This window comes from Ciconia boyciana, chromosome 4, assembly GCF_034638445.1.
Source record: "Ciconia boyciana chromosome 4, ASM3463844v1, whole genome shotgun sequence".
NCBI classification, from domain to species: domain Eukaryota; kingdom Metazoa; phylum Chordata; class Aves; order Ciconiiformes; family Ciconiidae; genus Ciconia; species Ciconia boyciana.
In genome coordinates this window covers 66,512,815-66,536,583 of record NC_132937.1, presented here as the reverse complement: position 1 = coordinate 66,536,583, position 23,769 = coordinate 66,512,815, and the positions used below count along the sequence as shown (strand labels likewise).

The 23,769-nt window shown below is 42.1% G+C and overlaps 1 protein-coding gene across 6 annotated transcripts; it reads left to right on the top strand.

Annotated features, from left to right (window-relative positions):
- Positions 1-7,618: 7,618 nt before the first annotated feature.
- On the top strand, positions 7,619-20,518 carry NFIL3 (nuclear factor, interleukin 3 regulated). 6 transcript variants are annotated; one of them, XM_072859661.1, is made up of 5 exons: positions 7,619-7,906; positions 8,525-8,741; positions 8,876-8,997; positions 15,909-16,086; positions 18,647-20,518. In XM_072859661.1, the coding sequence occupies exon 5, from the start codon at positions 18,832-18,834 to the stop codon at positions 20,206-20,208; it is 1,377 nt and encodes a 458-aa protein (XP_072715762.1). In that variant the 5' UTR covers positions 7,619-7,906; positions 8,525-8,741; positions 8,876-8,997; positions 15,909-16,086; positions 18,647-18,831; the 3' UTR covers positions 20,209-20,518. The 6 variants fall into 6 exon arrangements, with proteins under 6 accessions (XP_072715762.1, XP_072715761.1, XP_072715760.1 ...); XM_072859660.1 differs by lacking the exon at positions 8,525-8,741; XM_072859659.1 differs by lacking the exon at positions 15,909-16,086.
- The last annotated feature ends 3,251 nt before the right edge of the window (positions 20,519-23,769 follow it).

The following is a 23,769-nucleotide window of genomic DNA, read 5'->3' as shown; positions in this document are numbered from 1 at the left end:
GGCTTGCAAGGGTGTGTGCTATGTGCAGGCGATAATAATGGGATGGCAGGGAAAAAACCTCCATCTCTTTAGTTTGTTGCCCCATTCCTTCTTGGCCTGCCACAGCGCAGCTTTTAGAGTTAATTCAAATAATTTCTGTAGTTGGTCTAACATAATATTTCACTGGAATACTGGATGGCTAGCGATACTATGTAAAGCTAGCTTGCCACTAACACTGCAGGCTTTTTAAACAATTACTCAACTTACTGCATTATTTCAAACCTTTGCCCTGTGCTTCAGACAGCTAAATGTAAAAACAGGATTACAGTCAAGCTTAATGTTTTCCTGTGTTGCTATGACTTGTGTTAGCAGCAGCTCTGAAGTCATAAATGAATTAATTTTTCTGGAGAGAAGATACTTGTAACTCTTTAAGTGTTGCCACCGCATAGGTATATAGAACACTAAATCAGGATTTCCTTTTCTCTAGTTCCAGTTTAATTTCACAATAGATTTTATCCATGTCTACCTGTTCTAACTTAAGAGATCTGTACTGAATATTGTTGAGGGATTGGTGTTTATGCATGAAGAACAAGAGTATGGTAGTTGAAATAGATTAACAGACTAGACTTCCATCTCCTATCTAAAGGAAAGGCACAGGCATTAACAGATAAGATACCTCTGAAACAGCATTATTTACAGGCTGCTGAGTCTTACTGGCTTCATTGGACTACATATTCTCCAACCTCACCCTCTTACTACATTCAGATCTTTTTTGCATTTGCCATCTGTTTCTTGCATGAAACACAATGAAGAAAACTATGTACACATTATTGTGTAAGTCTCCATCATACTTATTTTTAAAGAACTAATTTTGAGCTAGCTAATAAGTAGTTTTTTGCATGTGGTACTCAATGAGGGAATCAAGGTGGTTCAGGGCAGAATGAATACAACATGTTTGCACAAATCCATGATGGCTATCTATTTATCCCAGATAACACAGGATGTTCTTCAGGGTTGGGTCCAGCCCTCTCAATGCATGAACTGTCCTTGAAGTAAGTAGTGAAACACAGATACCCTTCTCCCATGGTGAATGTCCTGATGGCTATGCTATAAAATGCAAGGTCACTTTTGCTCTTTGTGTCTGCTCTGGTGATTTTTTAACTGTTTTCCTGCATATTAGATCCTCCTGCATGCCAATTTTAGAATTCTGATGTCCAATAGTTAGGAAGCCACCAGTGCAACAGGGGTTTATAGCAGCGGTGGCTGGTAGAGATTTTTCCAAATATCTATCAGACAAAGCCCTGCTCTGGACTTGAGTAGAAGAGTCCCAGTTTCTCACATCTCTAGGTCCCAGTTGGACTCATCTGCAAGAAGGACACCTCCCTGCTTCATGTACAGAAGGAAAAACTTTAGTCTTCTGAGCATGTTAAGGGTGAAAAGGAATGATGGCAATGCTATTTCTAGTCCTCCAAGGTTACCGAGTAGCTGAGCAGAGAGTTCCAGGAGCAAAAGTTTGAACTAAGTAATCTGCCTGACTTTAAATGATGCAGTCCGAGCAACAATGGCTGTTGAACAACCAGGAGTATGCTTTTCAGTGACCCCTGCTAAGGGTGTTTTCCAGACTCTCTACAGTCCTTGAGTGTGAGGGTCTACGACTCCATTCTCCATTCTCTCACAAGGCTATAATTAGCCTGCCCAGTGCTTGCACAGCTTTAACCTACAATAACCGTAAAACAGTAGCACAGACATCCCCTGCACAGAACAAAGGCTTCTTCTTGTCTTTCTGCTAATCATTGCTGTGTGACAAACTTTTTATAGCTCTTGATGTCTTTAAGTTTACTACTCAATTTTCACTTCAATAGAACACATTTCCAACTATTTTGCAAAGCATAGTGGCTTCAACAAATGACTCACTGATAATTACTGTCATAGGAGAGCCAACTGCTCAGTATTTTAATACGTATTTTACTATTCTTAGTTGTTATGGTGGCTGTAAAAATCCATCATGCAGTGCTTGCTCTCAGCATCATTCCTCAAAACACAACGTCATAGAAAAATGTCTGTCCTCAGTGTCTGTCTGCCTTCAGTGGTCAAGCATATTAGACTTCCAAACAGTTTTGTGAAAATCAAGTGAGGTACATTTCTTATAGATTTAGTGCTGTCACGTAAGTAAGGATTACTCACAAATGTAAATCATCAGAGTCAGTGGGATGACTAATGTGAACAAAGATTAAATGGCAAGACCAAGTCTCAAATGTATATAAGAAATGACTGCAAAAAAACATCCCACTGGTTTCTTTACACATCTCTCACCTTGGAGTGTGACAAATGAAGCAGAAAAGTAGATGACTGGAAAAGTAGTGGTGAATAGGGTTAGGTCATATCTAAAAAACTCTGCCTAAGAGTTTTGATTTTCCCTTGTCTTGGCTCTGCTGGAGACCAGGCGGTGAAGTTTTTGACTTGTATCATCATTTTTGAGTAATCTCATTTAGATGACTAACTGAATCAGGCTTGTGTTAACTCTGTCATTTGGGTAACTTTTATGCAAGACGATTTTATTTTGTTTTGGAGATAAGATTGCTCATATCCATGTGGACAGAAAACTGTCTTAAAGGGAAAATGTGGGGGGGGGTTGTTTGTTTGCTTGGTGGTGGGTTTTTTTGCTTCTGTGTCAGAAAGCTTCATTTGCAGGGGCTTTAGACTAGAACCTGTCAGCAATTGCTTCAGTCGCTGTAGACTAGGAGAGCCTCTGGACATGAGGGACTTTCGGGCCCTCTCTAGTAGAGATGGTCTTACTTCTTCTCAAGAAATCATCACTTCACATCCGAAATCCTGCAAATTATTGGCCTATCCATTTAATTGCAATGATTCAGATGTCAGCAGCGAGGCAGCTCTGAGTAACTACACATTTCAAACCTCCCTGGTCCTTGGCAACCTCTGAGCAAGGTGCCGTGAAGCTGGAACTTAGCGTGCTGCCTGGTGAGCTCGTTTCACCACAGGCTGAAAACAGCTGTTCCCAGTGGCACTGCAACGTCACTTGTCTCCCTCCTGTGCTGTTGGCCATGAGAAATTGCTGACCTCCCTACCTGTGTGTCATCTCCCCCTTCCTTTCAAACGTGCGTGGGTGTAAGGTGTGCCTTGCCTTCTCAGTCACTGCAGGGTGCCTGCTGCTTTCTCCAGTACTTTTATGTGATGCGCTCCAGATTTCCTACTCATCATGTCTGCTGCTCAGTCATACGTAGAGGGAAGCTAGGACTCATCCTTTTTTTTTTTTTTTTCAGGGATATTCATAGCATTTCCCGCTTTCTATATACATACTATACACTTCATAAAATGGCACATTTTCACATTCTTGAGGGCTTTCCAGTGATTTTTTTTTTAGTTTAATCTTGAAAATGAATGGCGATACATGTTTTTACTTTCCACAGTATTGGCAGCACTACCTCAGAGTTTCAGTAACAGCAGCATTATATGCATTAGCAGCATATGTGTTCATTAATTAAAAGAACCTTTTTGGAAAGACTTCTCCTCTTTGTGTTTAAAATATTCAGGTAAAATCAGATACTTCCTTCAGTCCTGAAGATACTGCTGTTCTCTAGATTGTCTCTAAATCCAAGTAGAGTAATGTGCTAGTGGCCCTGCAGGCAGAATTGCTATCTGTGTCCCAAGAAACAGGACAATTTTGTTTGCTTTTAGTCTCATCTAAAATATTTGAACATCATAACCTTCTTACTTTTGTGTTTTACATTGTAGCTCTGCTTGAGAATGTGGAAGCCATTCATAGTCATTGAGTTTGCTTTTGCATTTCATGTCATGTGAAGGTTATGAATGACCCATCAATCTTAAGTTGGCTGTTGCAGTGCAAAAGTATCATGTAAATTTTCTTTATTTAGTCCATGCACTTATTGTGCAATTTTTGGTGTTTCTTCACATTTAACAGCTCCAGTAAACATTGCCTCACTTATGTCTGCCTAAGTTACAATGTGAACATCTATTTCTCTTGGGTTTGCTTTTAGCAAGAGTACATTACAGCACAAATATTTTTCCAGTACAGTTTCCACAAATGTTCCCAGATGCATGGAAATATTTTGATTAATACTTTGAACTGTAGTCAAATGACTTGCCTTTTTCTTTAATGTATTTTATTTCTGGCTTTGATCTTTATAAAATCACAATATCATCTATTTTATGGAACTTTCACTACTACTCATCTTGAGCAGGAAGCCCTGGAGGACTTGGTTAGTATTAAACATTTTTGAGCAGTGATCACATTAAATATACAAAACCAGTGGTGAATATAGTTTTCTGTGATTGCATTGCTATGTAGTAAACCTCCTACAGATACAAAGAATGTAATGCAAGGAAACCAAGGATTATAGCAGAAGTCGCCATATCTTCAGTTAATTCCAGTGTGTGTGTGTGTGTGTGTGTGTGTGTACATATATATACACACACATCTATAAAAATCATTACAGTATGTTTAATAGATCATAATCTTAAAAAGTATTTTATTCTTATTTTGCCTCAAACTATATGTTATTTCAATTATTATGTTGTACTGTATGTGGACTGTAATAAAGGTGAGGAATTAAAGCCTTTCCTCTTTGGAGGCACTGGGACTTTTACTGTCGATTTCAACTGATTCTGAATTTCAGGCTGGGTCATACTTAAAGCTTATCTTACAGAAAGCCCAAAAGGCATGGACACAAGTGAATGCAAAGGGGTCAACCAATGTTAGAGATGACAGACATTACTTTCTGTTATATTTTTGGCAATTACTTCTCAAATGCCCCTTTTCTAGACCCTCTATGTAGTACTATGACTCAGTGTAGGCTCAGCAATACTCATTAAGCCAAAATCAGAGGTAGCGTTAAGAGCGTTTAAGTCATGCAGTAATAAATACAGACGAATCTAAAGGAGTTGAAGTTAATATCATGCCATCCAAAAGCAAGTTTAAATCCTACCATGCTAGAGTCAGCTGAGAATTTATCTAAAGATCTTCATGACCTACTTCATCCCTCCAGTAGGAAAATCAGCAGAGGTGGATAATCATAGAAAGATTCTCTTTTTAGAGTTTTCCCGAAAGCCTTGGACTCCCTTTGTGCAGAATGCTAGCTATGGCTTTCATCCGTGCTATTTTTTTCTGTACCTCAGGAGAGGAGGAAAAATGATGAATATGCTCCTTGAGCCACATCAGCATTCAGCCCTCTATCTCAACTTATCCTTGGATTTACTAAGCACCCACTGTAAGGATTGGAGAGTAAGAATAGATTTTGCTGTAGAAGGTTTTGACTCTCCTGACGTCCACAGAGTAGAAGTAACGTGAAATATAGAAATTATCTTTGTTACGAATCTGGGAGAAAGATCAGGTCTGGTTTTATGGCTGATTATAATTAGTGACAAACATATAAGCAAATAGGCGACCAAACTCCATCTGGAATATTATTTCCAGGACTGTCCACCCACGTAGGAAGGATATTATTGCCTTGGAGACTTCTTGCTATATTTCAAGAATCTAAGTTATGAAGGCAGATTTGAGTTACTGCATTTATTTTTTCTAGATACGAGATTTAAAGTTAAAAGTATATGCCCAGGATTCATCACAAATATTTTCCATGGTGAAAATGGCATGTGCCTTTCCATTTAAAAAATCGCTGGAAGTTTTGGGATTTGCTTTAGTTTTTGACAGTCCTGGGGATTCTCAGTGCATTGTGGTAGTACAGTACGCATGGTACGGGACATATTGTGTGCTGCACAAGTTTCTTCGCATGGGTTCTCCAGTGTGCCTAAGACCTTAAGTAGACCACCAATATTTATGAGCAAGCAGGTCTTCAAGCTCATTGCTGGAGCTCACGCCTGACATTTCCAGTAGCATGCCGACTGTCTTCGTATGTATGTGCATCCACTGGCAAGCGGAAGCACGGCAAAAAAATTGACCGTGCAGCCCCCAGATGAAGGCAATGGTCGATCTCTTGGACTTGGGCTGCTTTTGAGTCCTCTTTCTAGTCATGGTGGGCTCCATAGTCTGTTACCATTAACGAGGCTCCATATGCTATATATGGAGGAACAGGGAGGGAAGGGGGGAAAAATCAGTGCGAGTAGACGTTATTCGACTTGCATAATAAATAATCTAGGGAGATACATAGAAATGAATTCAAGGCACTTAGATTTATTGTGGAGGGATGGTATGGGTAAGCATGATAAAAGATTGAGGGCTGAGATAAACTGAAAAGTATTCACTGAACTCTTCTGGTGTCTGAATTTGCTTTCTGTTAGGTTTGCTTTGCTCCAGAGGGCTATCTCTGTTGACATATAAATACGGGATGACAGAGTAATATAACAGGGCTATGTTAGTGAGGACTGTGCTATTTTGGTAAGAGTGTTTAACAGAAGGAAGTCAGGAATCATTTATGTTCTGGAACTAGGATTTAATAAAGACAATTTTCTGTTGTCTCCATAAATTTTACTTGTGAAGGGAAAAAGAGAGGGAGTGACAAACCTTCTGCGAGGAAAAAAATGAGGAAGATACATATCGCACGCTTAATCAAACGTGTGTACATTCAAACACATTCCGAGAGGAGAATTGGATTTCTTGCTGGCCATGTGTCATTTTCTAAAACGGAGGTTAAACAGGGGTCAAACCAGCACCAGTGAATCTCCGCTCTTCGCAATGCCCTGCGGAGAGAAGTAGCGCTTGGAGGTGCGGGAGAGGTGGGACCGCCGGCAGCGGCCCTCGGCGCCGGGGCGGGGGGGGATCGCCCCGAGGGGGCGAAGGGGCAGCGTGGGCGAGTTTCTCCAAAACGCGTCCCCGCCTTTGAGCAGCATTTCAGCGCTGCCGCCTCAGGGATGAAGGCAGGGACGAAGCCGGCGGAAGAAATACTGTCAAAGTCCTTCACCCGTGACGATCAGTGGAGGCCAGCAGCGGCCGCGCCGCGCCGGGCAAGCCTCGCAGCCCGCGGCACGAAGCGCCAAGCGGCGTACCGGCAGGGAGCACGCCCAGCGCGGGGCCCGGCCGCCGTCAGCGGGCTCCTTCCCCCCGCTATCTTCCTCCTCCCTTTTACGGCGGTCATTACTGTGTTCCGGGAGTCGCCGCCGAAGCGCGATCCACCGGCGGATTACCCGTATGCGTGGCTAGGTGGCAGGTACGTGCCTCAGGAGCACGGCTCCCGGGGCTTGTGCAACTGCTCCGAGACGACAACGCTCCCGCCGGGGCCGAGGGTTTGCTTTTTACACGCCATGCAGATACAGTCTGATGACGCCACGCACGGAGGCAGCGGTCCGGCCGCGAGAGCCTCGCCGCGCTCCGCTTCCCTCGGCAGCGCCGGCGCTCAGCCCCCGCCGTTGCCGGGGAGGGGGTGCGGTCCCGCGGCGCTGCGCCCCTGCGGAGGCTGCGCGTGGCGAGCGCCCCCCCGCGCGCTGCCGCGGGGCGCCGCGGCGGTTACGTAAGTGCCGGCGCCCCTCGCGCCGCTCTCCCCCCTCCCCCCCCCGCGCCGCCCCCCGCCCCGCCGTCGGTTATGCAATCGCCAGCACACAGACCTACTGTACCACACACCGCCCCGCGCCCCGCCCCGCCCCGCCCCCGGCCGTTCCCATTGGCCGTCCTCCGGCAGCGCCCTGCGCCGATTGGGGCGGCGCCGCCGCCAGTCACGGCGCGGCGCGGCTGGCATGCGGGCTATGAGCCCCGCGCCGCGCAGCCCTGACCTACTAACACACATCCCTCCGCGCCGCCGCCGCCGCCGCACGCTCCCGCCCGGCCGCTCCGCTGCTGCCTGCACAGCGCGGCGCGGCGCGGCACGGCACGGCACCCCATCACGCCACCGCCCGCCTGTTCTCGCCTCGCCTCGCCTGGCCTGGCCTCTTCTCGCCCGCGGCCCGGCCCGGCGCGGCGCAGGGCGGGGGATGCTCGGCGCCCCGCGGTGCGCTGCAGGTAGGAAGGCGCGCGTACGTGCGCGGAGCGGTGCGCGGGTCTGAAGTTAAGGGTGTCCGCCCGGGCTGCGGCGCCCGCCGCGCCTCGCCTCGGCTGGGGGCGGCTGTTACATAACGCGAGCCCCGCCGGCTCCGGCTGCCGCCGGGCGGGGAGGGGTCCGTCGGGCGGGCCGGCTCTGCGCGCTGGCGGGCGGCTCGGCGGAGGGGTGGCGGCGCGGGAGGCAGCCTGGGAGATGTCCGCCGAAGGCTTTCCCTGGCGGGGTGTGCTCATTCCCGGCGTGCCGCACTGCCCCCCGCTTCTCCCCACAGCGAGACCGGGGCAGCGCCGCCGGAGCCGCTCTCCCGCGTTGCATAATGTGCCGCCGGGGAGCGGGCAGCCGCGGCGGCCGCCGGGGAGCGGAGGGCTGGGTCCCGGGCGCCAGCCGCGCCTCGGCCCCAAAACCACCGGGAGTTGCGTGCCGCCGGAGCCTGCCGGCGAGACCCCCCCTCTTCAGGCGGCGCGGGGGGATGTTGCCCGCGGGCAAGCGGGATTAATGGCAGCGGCCCGGCCCCTGTCCCCGCGCCGTGCGGGGCTGCGCTTGCCTCAGCCCCTTTCGTCACTTTTGTCGCTGTTTTTCAGGCGCTGCGGGACCCATCGCATAATAGTTCCTGGAAATGTTGCATTATGTAACCACAGAATTTGCTGGCAGCCGGGCTGGGAAGAGGGAGCTAATTATGCGATTTTATAATCTCGCTACAAAGAAACTAGGACAATCTCGCCCTGAAAAAAGCCCCCCAAACCCGTAACTGTAACAGATTTTGTTAAAGTGCGTCTAATAAGGGAAGTAGACAACTGGGTAAGTGGGGAGGCAAGGCGCGCTCGCCGGCTGCGTGCCGGGTGCCTTAAAACGGGATTTGTGTTGGTCTATATTTAGCCCCATCGCATTTTAGCAATTGTGGCTTCATGTGCTATTTCTGGTCTTTTCTCCAGAGCTGTGCGCGTAGACGTTCGAGGCCATTTGCTCGGATTTTTAACTCCACGCCTTCAGAGACGTTTTGATAAGGCTGTATTTTTAGGAAGGCGTTTCGCCCAGACGCTGAGCCATCTCTCCGGTACGGGCTTTCACTTGCTGGGTTTTTTTTAAAAAAAAAAAAAAGGAGGGAAAAAAAACCCAGGGAACGTCTAGTTTAAGGGAGGAAGGCGTTTAGGAGATGTCAGCCGCGCCGGAGGGGAGAGGTAGAGCCGTCCCGCCCGTGCCCTGACGGGCCGCGGCGGGCGGGGGACCAGGTGCTGCCGGCTCCCGGGGGCAGCGGAGCCGGGCACCGGGGACAGCCGCCAGCACGGCAAGTAGGTCAGTGTGACAGACCCGGCGGGGAGCGGAGCCGGTACGCGGAGCCCGATCCCGCGGCCGCCTTCCCCTCAGGCTTGCGCCGCGCCGCGCGCGGGGGTCGCCGTCTCCCCAGCGGCCGTTGGGAGCCGTTGGTGGCCGTTGGGGCGCGGCGGCCGCGCGGCGGCGGGCGAGCGAGGGCTGGGGGCGCTGGCGCTCCCCCTCAGCCCTTTGTTCTGGGCTGGGGCGGCGGCGACGGCGGGCGGGTGGGTGGGGGGCGGCGGGCTGATAGCGCGGGGCCGTGCTGAGGGGAGCGGGCCGGGCGCCATGAGCCGCCGGTCACGTAGGGGGCCGCCGGGCCGAGCCGGGCAGCCTTTGTGGCGGGCGCGGTGCGGGGCCGAGCTGCGGGGAGGCGGCGTCCGCCGCCTCCCCGCAGCTCGGCCCCGCGGAGCGTCCCCACCCCAGCCCCCCGCCCGCCTCCCCCCTTGTCCCACCGTCGCCTGCAGGCAGGGAGCGCCAGACAAAGGGGCCCTCCCCGCGCTGCCGCCTGCCTCCCCGCCCCGCGGGAGGGGTACGGCTCGCAGGTAGGCACGAGATAGCCTAGCACACCCCCCACTCCCGCGACCCGAGTATTTTCAGCTTTCTCCTTACGTAACGAACAACAACAACAACGACAAAAAAAAATGGCCATTGCCCAATTCTGTTATTTTGCCAAGTCACTTCGGCGTTGCAGTGGCAAAAGCCGTGGCTGGATGTCCCGTACTTTGGGGTCAGCTTGTGCTCTGTCCTCGACGGGAGCATAGCTTGAAAGTTGCTGGTGATAACTTGGTTTTCAAGGTGAGGTGATTTTTGTGTGTGACTAAAGCGGTCGGTCCTCTAAGTAGGCGAAACCAACATCGCTGTGCTTGTGACCAAAACCTCCAAAAGTCCAAGTTTTTGGACCAAAAGTCCAAACTGAGTACCCCAGCCACTGTCTTTATGTTCGGTATACCTGCCATAGGTGGTAGCAGCAGCAAAGTATTTTAAAAATGTGATATTGATAACGTGCAAAAACTTTTCTGCTACTTGATTGTTGGGGTCAAGTGCAGCTTTGATCATGAAGCTGTCTTGGAGTTACTGTTGTGTTAAAAACAACCCCTTTTTTTTTTTTTTTTCTTGTAACTTGAATGATTGCATTCAGTTTCATTGTGTGCGCTCCTGTGTATGTAACCTACTTTGAGTCATCTTTGCCCTCCTCAGTAATTAATTCAATCCAGAGCCTCGTTTAAAATGTTGCTATGTGCATCACTTTTACAGTCCTTATTCAATCAAAATGTTGACTTTGATGGGAAACTTGAATGAGTAAGGATTTGGGTTTTGGCTCAAAGACCTGATTTAAACCAAAGAGTTCAAGGATTACTGAATAAAGATCCTTAATGTCATTGGCACTAACACTTATTGTTATAAAAGTTCTCACGTTACAGATGTCTTTGACTGTTGAAGCGCTAACACTCTTTAGAATGATCTGCCTCTACTTTCCATTTTTATTTACTTTATATTTTCAACTCATCTTATTCTCCAAAGGGCTCTTAACTAGCTTTTAAAATACGCAGCTTCCTGGATTTGACTTCAAAGCCTCAAGTTTCTGCTGTGTTGTTTTTTGGTTTGTTTTTTTTTTTTTTTAAAGGAACTGATCTGAAAGGTGTCAAAAAGCTTAGTCTTCCCATGAGCAATATGAACTTACATGACCTCCTCAGAGCTTATCTCATCCTAAGAACGAACAGTATTTGCCATGCTTTGGCCGAAATTTGTAGAACATACAGACATTCTTTTTACTGCAAGAAAGTCTAAACAGAGTCTGTGAAAGATATCAGTACAATGCTGCTTTTTTTCAATCCTTTATCTTGAAATAAAACTCATAGATAAAATAAACCTTTAGCTCATTTTAAATTGACTTATTTTAACAAATAGTTATGCAAACTATCCTTATGCAATAGTTTTTTCCAGACAGTGATCTCGCTGCTGTTATAACATCACTATGATGCAATAATATGAACAATAAAATCCTCTGTTTGAGTCTTATTACACACTGTTAAGCAATGTATCTGACTCATCAGCTTAATTGACTCTTCTAGGTGACCTTGCCATGATCATTACAGCCAGTTATGAGATATAAATGTGCTTAGGATATGTAATAGAAAAAAAATGCAAATAGATGGCCAATTCCTGCAGTCTATTCTGAAAGAAAATGACAGTTATTTCTGTGTTACAGTATTTTACAGTGTTTGAAAATAATTTTTAAAAAACCTGATTTTTTTTTTAAACAAGGTATATGTAACTGTCTAATATGGATGCTAAGCATGACTGTCAAAAATAAGATTGTGTAAGAAAGGGCACACTTGGACTTGACTCAAAATATGATAGAAGCAACATTCTTAAAAACTTCTTGTATTAAAAGGTAGATCTGAAATGAATTATTATTAAGGCCTCCTTAGATATCCTGTTTTTTTCCTAATTCACATGTTGAATTGATCCATGTCCAAATTTGCATACTATGAGGCTGAATCTGGTTACAGATATTACACAAATCTATCTTCTATCAGAAATAATGCCTTATTTAAGATAGGGTTTTTTCCATTTCTTGAGTTGCTCCATCTTGGTGTAATTTTCAGTCTGTCCTGAAGTATTTGCATACTTAACCAGTTTTTGCCACAGAGGTGGCTGCACAGCAGTTAGCAGTATAAGTGCCAGTGCTGCAAGACCTCCTCTTGCAAGTGGAATGCAACCCAATACAGAAAATGGTGCTCAGCATGGGCAGTGGTCTTCCTGCCTGGACCATCTCACAGAATTTGAGCTCTAAAGATTGCTGTTTCTCTGTTCTGTTCGCAGTAAGTGGTAGATACGAACATTTTACAGGCGGTGTTTGTTTTACATATTTGTACTTTAGTTGTTATATAACAAGATGCATGTTTAGAGCATCAGCTGGGATTAATTGACATAATTCTGCTGCCTTTAAATAGCGCTATATAAATTTAGGTCAGCTGAAGGTCTGGTCCATGCTTGGCATTTTAAGAACACAGTTCAATAATAGAAAGCCATTTGTTGTCAGAATAATTCACATTTGATTTTGGGTTTTTTTTATAGTTCTTAACTAGGGGAAGGCAGAGGTCGTATTTCCAGAACACTGTTACTATTAGGTTATAGCTTTTTGTGGTCTAGTTTTTCCTGCTGTCAAGTAGCTATTGAAATGAGGAGAAGCATACTGTCATGGTTACTGAAGTTACAGTACTATTGTTTCTATTGGGGTTTAATTAAAAATACTGGAAAGTGATGTGATATTTTAAATGGCATGATTTATATATACATACTAGATATATATATGTAATTAAATATTTATGCAAGTTATATATACATTTCCTTTGCTTCTCAGTTTTAAAGTTTTTCCTGGCGCTTTGAGTAATATTCTTAGATTTTGTTTCCCTCCTCCTTAAATCAGAGCAGTAAACAGCTTGTTTTGGAAAAATTGAACAGATCTGATAGAATCATACTGTCTTCCTAAGGAAATGGAAGAAAATATAGGTCAAATTTGCACCTATTAACCTTGGCTGACCTTTTTGAGCAACAGCTACCTTTGACATATGTTTCGTGCTCTCCAAATAATAATTTTATTTGCATAATTTGTGTAATTTACCTTTGGGAAGCAGGCTGTACTTTAATGAGTTAATTTGTAGTTATTAAGATAAACAGTAACTTAAGTAATTTTCCTAACAATGAAAGCCTTTTGTAAAAATTACATATGACATCAACTTTCTGGGTACAGCTTGGAGGTGGGTCATATGAAGGTGCAATAGTGTTCCAAGTTCCATTGACGATCTTATTCATTTCTTTTATATTTGATTGAAAAGTGTTGTAATAAATGATTTTTGGTGTTCCCAGTGGACTATATTGTGTAGACATCTCCCATTTTTTTCTTTCAATAAGATGATCAACGTTTTAGCAAAAATGGGTCATCTTGTACAAAGCTATCATCATCAGTGTTCCACTGACCTAATTACACATTGATCCTGAAACTGTAAGCACTTAAGATGCCTGTGAAGTTGTAAGAAAAGGGAACTATGTACAGGATCAAGAGTTCTGCATTGCTCCATGCTGTTGTAATGGATTCATGGTCTTTGAGTGCAACTGTGGTAACATTTGTATTGTAAATGCTTTTCCCCTTTGTGACCATGAATAACCTGTCCATCATAGCATAAAATGCAGTCACCTAGTTTTTTTCCAGAAGGTTTGAACTTCATTTGATCTACCTTGTGTAGACCCTCTTGCCTGCAAATGTATCCTAGGCATAATCTCACTCTTCCAGTGGAGCCAGCATTAAAGCTTTTCTTCAACAGGAACATAATTTTACTAACGGTGATAGATAAAAGGCAAGAAAAAGTATGTTGAAGGATTTCAGTGGAGGTTGGAATGGGGCCACATCCTCTGTTGGAGAGGATTTCTGAATTATGACAGACCTGAGAGGTGCAGAATTTCATGGCATAATTTTTGTCTGTGAAAAGCAGTAGAGGTAGAGTGGGTCCAAAGTATTTCAGCAGTGTTTAGGCAGGCTGTGTATTCACCATCTAAGCTTAAGCTCAGCCTCCTGTCCCGTGTGCAATGAGGATGATTTTTTTTTCTGTACCACATAAAAGTCTCGAGACAGATAGCAACTGTTTTTAGAACACTTTGAAGATAAAGTGCAAACTATATTATTAAGTTTTTCGAAGTTTGCAATGCAAACTGGTCATTTTGGTACCTATGAGCAGGTTCTACACCAGCTCTTCTGGTATGTAGACAGATTTTCAAAATAGATAACCTGTGACAGACTATAATAGCAGTAATATAATTACTGATACCTGTGCAAAACATGGACGACAACAGCTAAGAATATGCGCAATCACATATCAGTAAGAGCTTTTATTGTTTTTCTATGGTTTGTCATATAGTGGTGATGGTGATAGAGCGTGGTTCTTTTTTAAAACAAGAAGTTGTACTTGGCCGTTATTTTCTTACATTTTTGAAGGACTGAGAGAAATTTTTTGGACACATGCTGATACAGAAGTGCATTGTGTTTGAGCACCCAACTGCTAGATATGGGATTTCATTTAGTTTCATAGAATCACTAACAGAATGTTGGAGCAAGAGAATTAAACAATTAGTTATGTCATTCTAGGATATGTTTGAAAAATTATGCTGGAGATAGCATGAATTACTTTGCTAAATACAAATAATAATACACAGTTACTCTATGGGGAAACATGCACATGGGCCTCCCCATGTACATATTCTCTAAAGCAGAAATGACTTATGTAATTAAATTACACAGGAGAGAGAGAGGAAAGATTGTGGCCCTGTCCTTCAACCTTTTGAAACATTTCAATTATTACAGTGTGAATACACAAATCCCCAGGATCAGCTCCTTAATGTACTATTTTGACACAATCAGATCACTTAAGTATTTTTTGAAGTCCATGGATAAATTAACTTTTTCATGATTTGTGCATACATGATTTCTTGCTTCAATAGCATGAGTTCTATACAACAGTCTCATTAATACTTGGATCTGGGATTGTACCCTGCTTCTATTGAAGCCAATGGCAAAATTGCTGTGGGAGCAAGACTGGGTCTGTAATTAAGTTAATAGGGTCGAGTGTTATTACATTGTTGAATTGGCACTCAATGCCATTAACATCAACCAACCTAAAAAAAAAAAAATCTTTAACAGTGACTAATGTAAGGCAGTATTAAATGTTGGTTTTATAACACTTTATGAGGGAGTGATAAAGCAATTGAAAAATTAATCATAAGGGAAAATATTGGAATTTGAAATATAGTCAGAGGAATCATTACAGTTCATTAATTTATGTGTAAATACTGATGTTTTCCAGTGGAATTATAAAATGCAAGTGAAGTGAAATGGCTGGTTTCATTGAAGGCATTTTGCCATTATCATCAGATGGAATTTAATTTGTTTACAGACTCAGCATTGGGCTAATCCACATGGAGAAGTATTAATAAACAAGGGCTTTGACTCCTGTTTGTAAAGCAGCAATTCCAGTTACCATGATAAAAGTCTTCAAGGAAGATGTGGAAAGAGCTAAAGATCTGTTGTTGTTTTGTTAGTTCACTGAAGTAATGGCATTAGAACTGACTACATAAATAGCAATCCACTAAGACTATGTCAGTGGGTTACACGTCTATCTTGACAGCTTTACTGATGGACTCTGGCAGAGGACAAAGTTGAATACTGCATGCAAAAACACGGTTGTTTTGATACACACTTAATATTTGCTGTAGCTAATACATGTAGCTAAGCATGCTACTTACGTTCTGTCTATTTGTGCCAGGAACAATGTGTACAGGAGGGAAACTGGCCAAAACAGGAGTTATCAGTGCTACAGTGAGCAGTTTGTGCACTGGAATGGCCCAAACTGCAGAAGTCCCGTGGAACAAGGGACATGAACTCTGCAGGCTGTTGGGTTGTTAAGTGCAGCTCAGTGCCAGTGTTAGGCTGCAGGAGATTATGTTTGGACCCCCAGTTGAATTTTTACTGATACACAGATGGTCATACTGATGGACTATGCCATTAGTCTACATTCCTTTAGGAAAAAAAACCCAAATCAACAACTTTTTGCTGCTGCTTCTTCTTATCATTATTATAATCATTAGTATTTTTCCTAGATCACAGTGTTGGACAAACACCAAAGTGGGATCACTTTGAGCTGGAGACCATACAGATAGACACAAAGCTATAGTTCCTATCCTGAAACAGTCTTGTTCAAGACTAAACATATTGCTTCTGTATCGTGTGGAAATGGAAGATTGAAATATAACAGGAAAAAAGTTGTATTAAATCTGTGTAGGTATAGTTTCTTTCTTCTAAAATATGCGCAAATCCTATGTTTATAAGTACTTCCTTGCTGTTGCTACTGTTTCGAGTAAGTGTAGATGTTCCAGGGTATATGGCAGATAAATATGTAGAAAATCATGATGTATGCATATTGGTATCCCTTTTCTAAGAGAACAAATATTTTTATTTGGGTTTGAGTGTAGCTCTCTAGCAGTGCTAAATTCAGTAAGACCTCTGTATTGGTAAGGCTCTGAAATTTCACAAAAGTTGTTTTGAACCCTTTTTTGAACCCTTTTGACTTCAGTGAGAGTTGGCTGAGATGCATACTAAAAGACAAGTGATGATTTCATAGGTATTCAGTACATGTTATACTGCTTCCTGCTGTGTGCCATAGAAGGTGTATGCGTTTCCTCAGAAACACAGAAGTTGTTAATAATACAAGTGAATACAGTGATTGTAGTATATGAAGACAATTATGGATCAATAGCTGTGCATTCCCAATGCTACAGGATAATGAAATAAAATCCCAGTATTTTTCTTCTTTTAACGTAAGTCATGTTACAGAGACTGAATATTCTACAAATGCCACAAAAATTCAGGTGGCTTTGTCTTTTTTTTTTATTTTTAAATTCTGTGTGTGCAACAATGATTTTTTTTAAGTATTGGGTTGCACTAGATTTTAAATGGTATGCATATTAATTAAACCACTGATTACATGTAGCAGTGAAATGGACAGAATGGCTATACAGCTTCTTCAGCAAATCAAATTACACTGAATGTTTGGACAAACTTGATGCTTTGTTGTGGGGCTTATTTTTGTTTTTAAACCTGATCCAGCTCCTATTTAACTTGACAGAAAACTCCCTTTGACTCCACTTTGAGTTTTGGATCAGGATCTAACTATGTAATTGCTTGTATATTAGAGATACATTTCTCCTTTACAAACATGGCAATTTGTGGTGCTGCTTTTGCACTAAAAAGTTAGATGCTGTCTTTGGTGTGGCTGGCTTCTAACTCTATTTTCCATTAAGGCTGTATTATCGAAGACAAATAGTTACATGTCAGTAATTAACCACGGGTTTTAGGAAATTCTACTTAGCTGTTCTATTAAATGTGTTAATTTTTCATGACAGAAGAGTTGGCATGGTTTGATGGAACAGAACCCAGCTTGAAACCTGAGTCTTTATGACCCTGCTTAATTGTTATTACATCACTCACTCCTCTTTGCCTTCTGGAAAGGACAAGAGAAACTGGCAGAATACAATTCATTAATTCTTTTATAACTTTCCCAACTGATAATGTTAAAATTAGTTTCATTAGTCATTGTAAAAACATTCCCAATAAACAGTGACATTAATCTGAAGTGGCTGATTTTTTTTTTTGTTACACAGGCAAGAATCATTGCTGACTCGATAGTCAGTTCTATAAAAGCACTTGGCATACTACATTTATTTTACCAGGAACATGACTGATTGTGGAAAATGAGATACGGAGAAGCTATATCTCAGATCAAGACCAAATGATCTTATGAGAATAAAGTATTTTTGCATTGAGAGGGACTAAATAAAACAAAGGCCAATTTAAATGCTAAGTTCAAATTTAGTGATTAAAATGTCTGAAGCTAAAGGTTAAGCTAGTTTTCCTTTGTTAATGGTAAGACTTTCAGGTCTAAACTTCCACGTTAATGCAAACGCTGTTTTCTAAAGGTGCATATGCCTCAATGGTATTAAACTTTACTTTGATGTAATAAGACTATTTTTCAAATGTAAATTATTAATTAAATGTTATTTCTCTAATGTATTTTTCAATACTGATTTTAAAGTTTTCTTTGTAGGAGACAAGAAAAAAATTACATAATACATTTTTTTTTCCTGTCAATATTATTTAATAGTTAGGTATTTGCCCAAATTATGTGTGTGCATTTACTAGTTTGAATTGATATAATTGATCAAAAAGGCATTTTAAAATTCCATGTGTGTGTATAAACATTTGTATGTAGATATATATGTATATATTTTTTATAGGATGCAAAAACAATAATTAAATCTTTAATAGCTTTAATGGATAGTGCTGTTATTTTAAGACAATAGAAAGCACTCCAGCTTCTCTAAATCAGCTTATGTTATTTTTAATCCATGAAGGATCCAAATATACAGCATTTCTAAGTCACATACCACAGCTGTTTTCAGAAGAGATGCTTTAATGTGGAAGAACAAGATACTTTCCAGTGCTGCTCATCAACATGCCTGGTGTCCTGCAGTGTTAGGTGTTGGAGGTTTAGGTTGGTCAGTGATATCATGGAAAGTTCTGTGACAACATTACTGTAGGATCAAAACTCAAATATTTTTAACTTGATTTTTCCTTGGATCATACTGTATTTGTTTTGGAAGCAAATCTGCTACCTAGGTATCATAAAGCTTAGAATATCAGTTGTTTCAGTGTTCAGCGGTCTTCATATTACAGCAGGTTTAATGAACTAAATGCTAGTCTAAGCTTTTTATCAAAGCTACTTTTGCATGTCCTGAACCAGCAATTCCTAAATAGTAATCAAATTCTCTATTCACTCCAGGTTTTTAAGAAGATTCCCATTGCCTCTGCCAAGAAAATTGGTTCTAGACACTTCTGAGAATATGAAAAAAAAGGAAGAATGTGTGTGGATTTAAAATTACTGTATTTATCAAGTTGTGGAGTGAGAAGTACAGGGGAAATAGCTTGCTCTGTTGCTCACTGTAGATCTACTACAAACTGTTTCTGATGCAGCTGAGAAAAATGCAGACCCTTAAAAAGGAACACGGACCTGTTGACACAAGTAGCAATGTGGACAAAATCATGGTACTTAAGTCTACTTTAGCAGAAGTGTCTGAAGAATTGTCTACAAATGAAGATATACTACTTACTGAAGCAAGTAGTGGAAAAAGCAAATCTTCAGCTTGCCGGAGAAAGCGAGAATTCATTCCAGATGAAAAGAAAGATGCTATGTATTGGGAGAAAAGGCGAAAAAATAATGAAGCTGCCAAAAGATCTCGTGAAAAACGACGACTGAATGACCTTGTCTTAGAGAACAAACTAATTGCACTGGGAGAGGAGAATGCCACTTTGAAGGCGGAGCTGCTTTCGTTGAAGCTAAAGTTTGGTTTAATCAGTTCTGCCGCCTATGCCCAAGAGATACAGAAACTCAGTAGCTCAACAACTGTGTATTTCCAAGACTATCAGAGTTCCAAATCAAATATTAACTCATTTGTAGATGAACATGAACCATCTATAGTTGGTAGCAGTTGTATTTCTGTCATTAAACATTCTCCTCAAAGCTCAATGTCCGATGTGTCTGAAATATCATCCGTAGAGCATACTCAACCGAGTCGTATACAAAGCAACTGCAGAAGTCCTGAAAATAAGTTCCAGATTATAAAACAGGAGCCCATGGAATTAGAGAGAGAGCCAAGAGATGACAGAGGTTCATATAAAGCATCCATATATCCAAACTACATGGGAGCTACCTTTAACGTGTACTCACATTCTCCTCCTCTCTTGCAAGTTAATAGGTCCTCCAGTAACTCCCCCAGAACGTCAGAAACTGATGATGGTGTAGTTGGAAAGTCATCTGATGGAGAAGATGAACAGCAGGTTCCTAAGGGTCCAATCCATTCCCCAGTTGAACATAAAAATGTTCATGCAACAGTTAAAGTTCCAGAAGTGAATTCTTCAGCTTTGCCTCACAAGCTTCGAATAAAAGCCAAAGCCATGCAAGTTAAAGTGGAAGCAATGGATAATGACTATGACGCAACACAGAAATTGTCATCACCCATTGACATGTCCTCAAAAAGACATTTTGAGCTTGAAAAACATGGTGCACAAAACTTGGTGCATTCTTCTCACACTCCTTTCTCGGTTCAAGTGACTAACATCCAAGACTGGTCACTTAAACCAGAACTCTGGCATCAGAAGGAACTCAATGTAAAAATTCAGAGTGGTTGCAAAACTGGAGTTGTTGAAATAAAAGACAATATCTACAATGTCTCTGAGTCAGAGAACCTGTATTTGAAGCAGGGCATAGCAAACTTATCTGCAGAGGTTGCTTCACTTAAAAGACTTATAACTACACAACAAATCTCTGCATCAGACTCTGGTTAAGTTACTACTGAACAAAGGCTTATTGTTTTAAAGGATGTCATTTGCAGTAGATCAATGTGTTTTGTATTATGCTGAGTTTTCACTGGACTTGTGATGTCATTTCACTGTAATGTTCACATAATGTCTGATTGGTGTCTTTTTGTGCACAAATTATTATGAAGACTAGGTTGTGTTATGATCACTATGCCTTGTGTATAGTCAAGTAGCCTATACAAAGGCTGTACATAGTGAACTTTATTTTCTTTTTGTTCTTCTACTATAAAGCGCGCAAGTTACCAGTAAAAATAAAATATTGGTGACAAACACAGAACATCTACTCCAGTTCAGTTGATTTTATGAACTTGTAAATAAGTTGTTAATTAAAAACTGGCTTTTTCTTACACTGTGCTCAACTTCACTTATGTGTTTGGTTTTTACAGCCTAACAACCAAATTACAATTTACAACATGTGTAATCCTTCTGGCCACCTTTTTCCTTAACACTTTTTTTAGAAGAGAATAGAAATAAAGTGAATATTTATAAATGAAACAGTACCAATTTATAGCCTTAGCCGCCTTTATTAGTCAAAGTTAACCAAAAACCACGCAAATTCTAACCCAGTAACTAATATCAAGAACCTTTTTTCTCCTCCTATCTCAAATGAGACAGTAATGAGTTTCCTGAATCATTTATTGTGACAAACCATTTTTTCAATATTATAACTTGGTGTTTTAGATGAAATTAGTTAAGTTGGATTTGTGCATCTGTGAAGTTTTCAGAGCCTTGCAGTGACAGAATTGGACAACACCATCTTTGTCAAGGGGTGGCTTGTGTGTGCAAGGGGTGCAGGCACGGAAAGAAGTATGCACAAAGGCTCATGGAAGAGTTTGTCCCTCTTGCATACCATGGTTCTTCCCACGGCAGATCGTGGGCCACCTGTAGATGAAGGATAAGGCTACTGGGTCTGTAAACTCTGAGCTCAACTAGGCAAATATCTACATAAGGGGCAGGCAATAGCAGCAGCAGAGTTAGAGGAGGTCATCTGCTGTTTTAGTTCCCGGTGTGGGACATAATGCAATTGTAAGTATGAAGTAAGTCTTACCACCAATTTGGCCTTGGTTTCAATGGCTTAGTTAACTGAACTGGAATACCCTGGCTCACCACAGGGCATTTTGCAAGAACTTCTTAAATCTGAAACAGAAACTATGTGAAGAACTTCACCATCCAGGTACTAGTAGCCCCTTACAATTTATGCAGATGATGAGTTCTTCACTTGCTGACTGGACAGGGCTGCAGTGCTCTTTGTCTTTGAGAAGAGCCATTGAACCATGGAGACTAGAATTGCATCACATATCCTTGGTTTGGCTTACCAAAGTCTTTCATTTTAAAATTAAAAGTAATTTATAAATAGAGCATAGACTTGGCAGAGGTTCTTTTCATGATACTTCCCCTTCTTTTAACGTACTAATAAATCAGACTAACAAACAAGCTTTTTCTGAAAAGGCTTTTTATTAATTGCCATACCGTATAATGAATGGAACCTTTCCATAGACTTAAAATACTAATTACGAAAACAATATGTAGGTATTGTTTTTTAAATTCATACTTGACTTGAGTGAGAGGAAGTTTGTCAGTTTTTTGGGGATATGAAGAGGAGTCTGAGTCACTCCTGCTAGCTCTGAAGCTTGGTCCAGCAGTCAAGGCAATGGCAAAACTCCCTGATGTCAGCAAGGCCAGGATTTGATTCTGTACCTTTTCAGGAGCTGATGATTCACAGTCATCTTCTGGGAGGACCTTGGCACAGAAACCACTGGTACTTTCTGAGCTTTTTTGAGCCTTCAAACTGCTGTGCTGTATTTGTGGCATTCAGAGTTAATAAACTGTTATTCTTTTTTCATGCCTTAATAATACAATAGACCCCATAGCTGGGCTCTGTATGTATTTGGTAATTAATATAGATGACATTTCAATGTTACTGAAAATAAGCTCAGGATTATTGCATGAAATGTAAAAATTTGCATTGAATGATGGGGATATGAGACATGAGGCAGTGATTGCTACTGTCTCTTTGCTTGCTAAGTATCTTCTGTAAGCAACAATAAAATTCTTTAAATATTTTGCATATTATTTATCACATGTAATGTGTTCAAGGAGAGGACTTAAAACTCTCAGTGTTGCCATCTGTGTAAGCCTAGATCTATTGGGTTTTTTTCCATTTCTTGTTACAGTTGTTTGTCATAATGGAAGAATGTTGTCCTCTTTCTAGCTCATTATATATTTTGTGTATCTGTTTTGTGCAATTAATACTTAACAGTAATGATGTAGTTAATTTGTTGAAGGATGTCATTGCAAGAAAGTTATAGCATGGAGCTTAGGAGCACAATCAGATGTTATTTATACTCCCTTTATACCTTAGTGTTATGCTTCATTTGAAGAAAGAAATAAATAATTTGTCTTTTGTTCAAAACCAGATCTAATTACAACATGATTTTCTATTACGTTCATTGTCCTAGTCTAACACAGAGGTGTTAGCTGCAGTTGATGACAAATCTTCCTGTGCTGAAGTTACTACTTCTGCAGCTAATATTTGGAGTATCTTCCACAGCCGTTGTAAAGTTACAAAATGCAGGAGCGTGGGTGGTACACACAAAGCCCCATTCTTGGCTATAGTTGCAAACTGGCCAGATGAAACTCAACTGCAGTAAAGGTGGTGTAGGTGGCCTCCTCACCCAGAGGCCCTCACCCATCTTTAGGCTGCCTTCCCTCAGGACATGGTACTGGGAAAGGTGGAGAGTCACGCTGACGGGGTGGGGGGGTGGGGGGGGTGGGGAGGAGAACGCAGTGGGACTCCGCTCACCGGCTCCAACCTTTGGCTGGTACGTGGTCAGGTATGTGTATGACTGGAGGAGCTGGGGAATCAGAGAGCTGTGCCCTTCCAGCCTGCCTTCCCTGTACTGTAGAAAACCGAACCAGCCTCCACGAAAAGATTATCCTTGGCTGGCCTACTAGTCTCTCCAGTGGAGATCGGAAGGTCGGTTTGAGCACAAAATGGGCTTTACCCAAGTGGATACAAACTGGTATCACATCCTCTGAGTTATAAAAACTCTTCTAAGCTCAGTGATCAACATAAAACATGCCGAAAGTGGAATCTTTCTCATGTGAAGGAACATGGATGACTAGAAAGTAACTGAAAAATGTAGAGTGTGCCTTCCAATGAGAATGTTAAGGAAGACCACATGCAGAAAGTGGGAACTCCAGAGACTTATCAACATAAATTGTCATTGTTCATGGGAACACAGAAATCACCATGCTAGATTAGTTTGGCTAGTCCCGGACCTTGCCTATGACAATCGAGAGTATGAAGATGGCTTGATGGAAAGTTTTAAGAAAAGTCCATGACAAATAACTGTTGATTAGCAAGGTAAGTTTTTTCCTAGTGACATCAGCTGGTGGCTAATCAACACTGAGAAGTGTAGTAACAGGTCCTCTGTTAAATCTGCCTAACTTAATTAGGTATAAACACAGTAATATATCCTCATGTTCTACCAACACCTATATTTTGGTAGGTACAAAGATTGAATG

Coding starts and splice junctions, on each gene's coding strand:
- NFIL3 (XM_072859657.1), top strand. CDS start 18,832: ATGCAGCTGAGAAAAATGCAGACCCTTAAAAAGGAACACGGACCTGTT.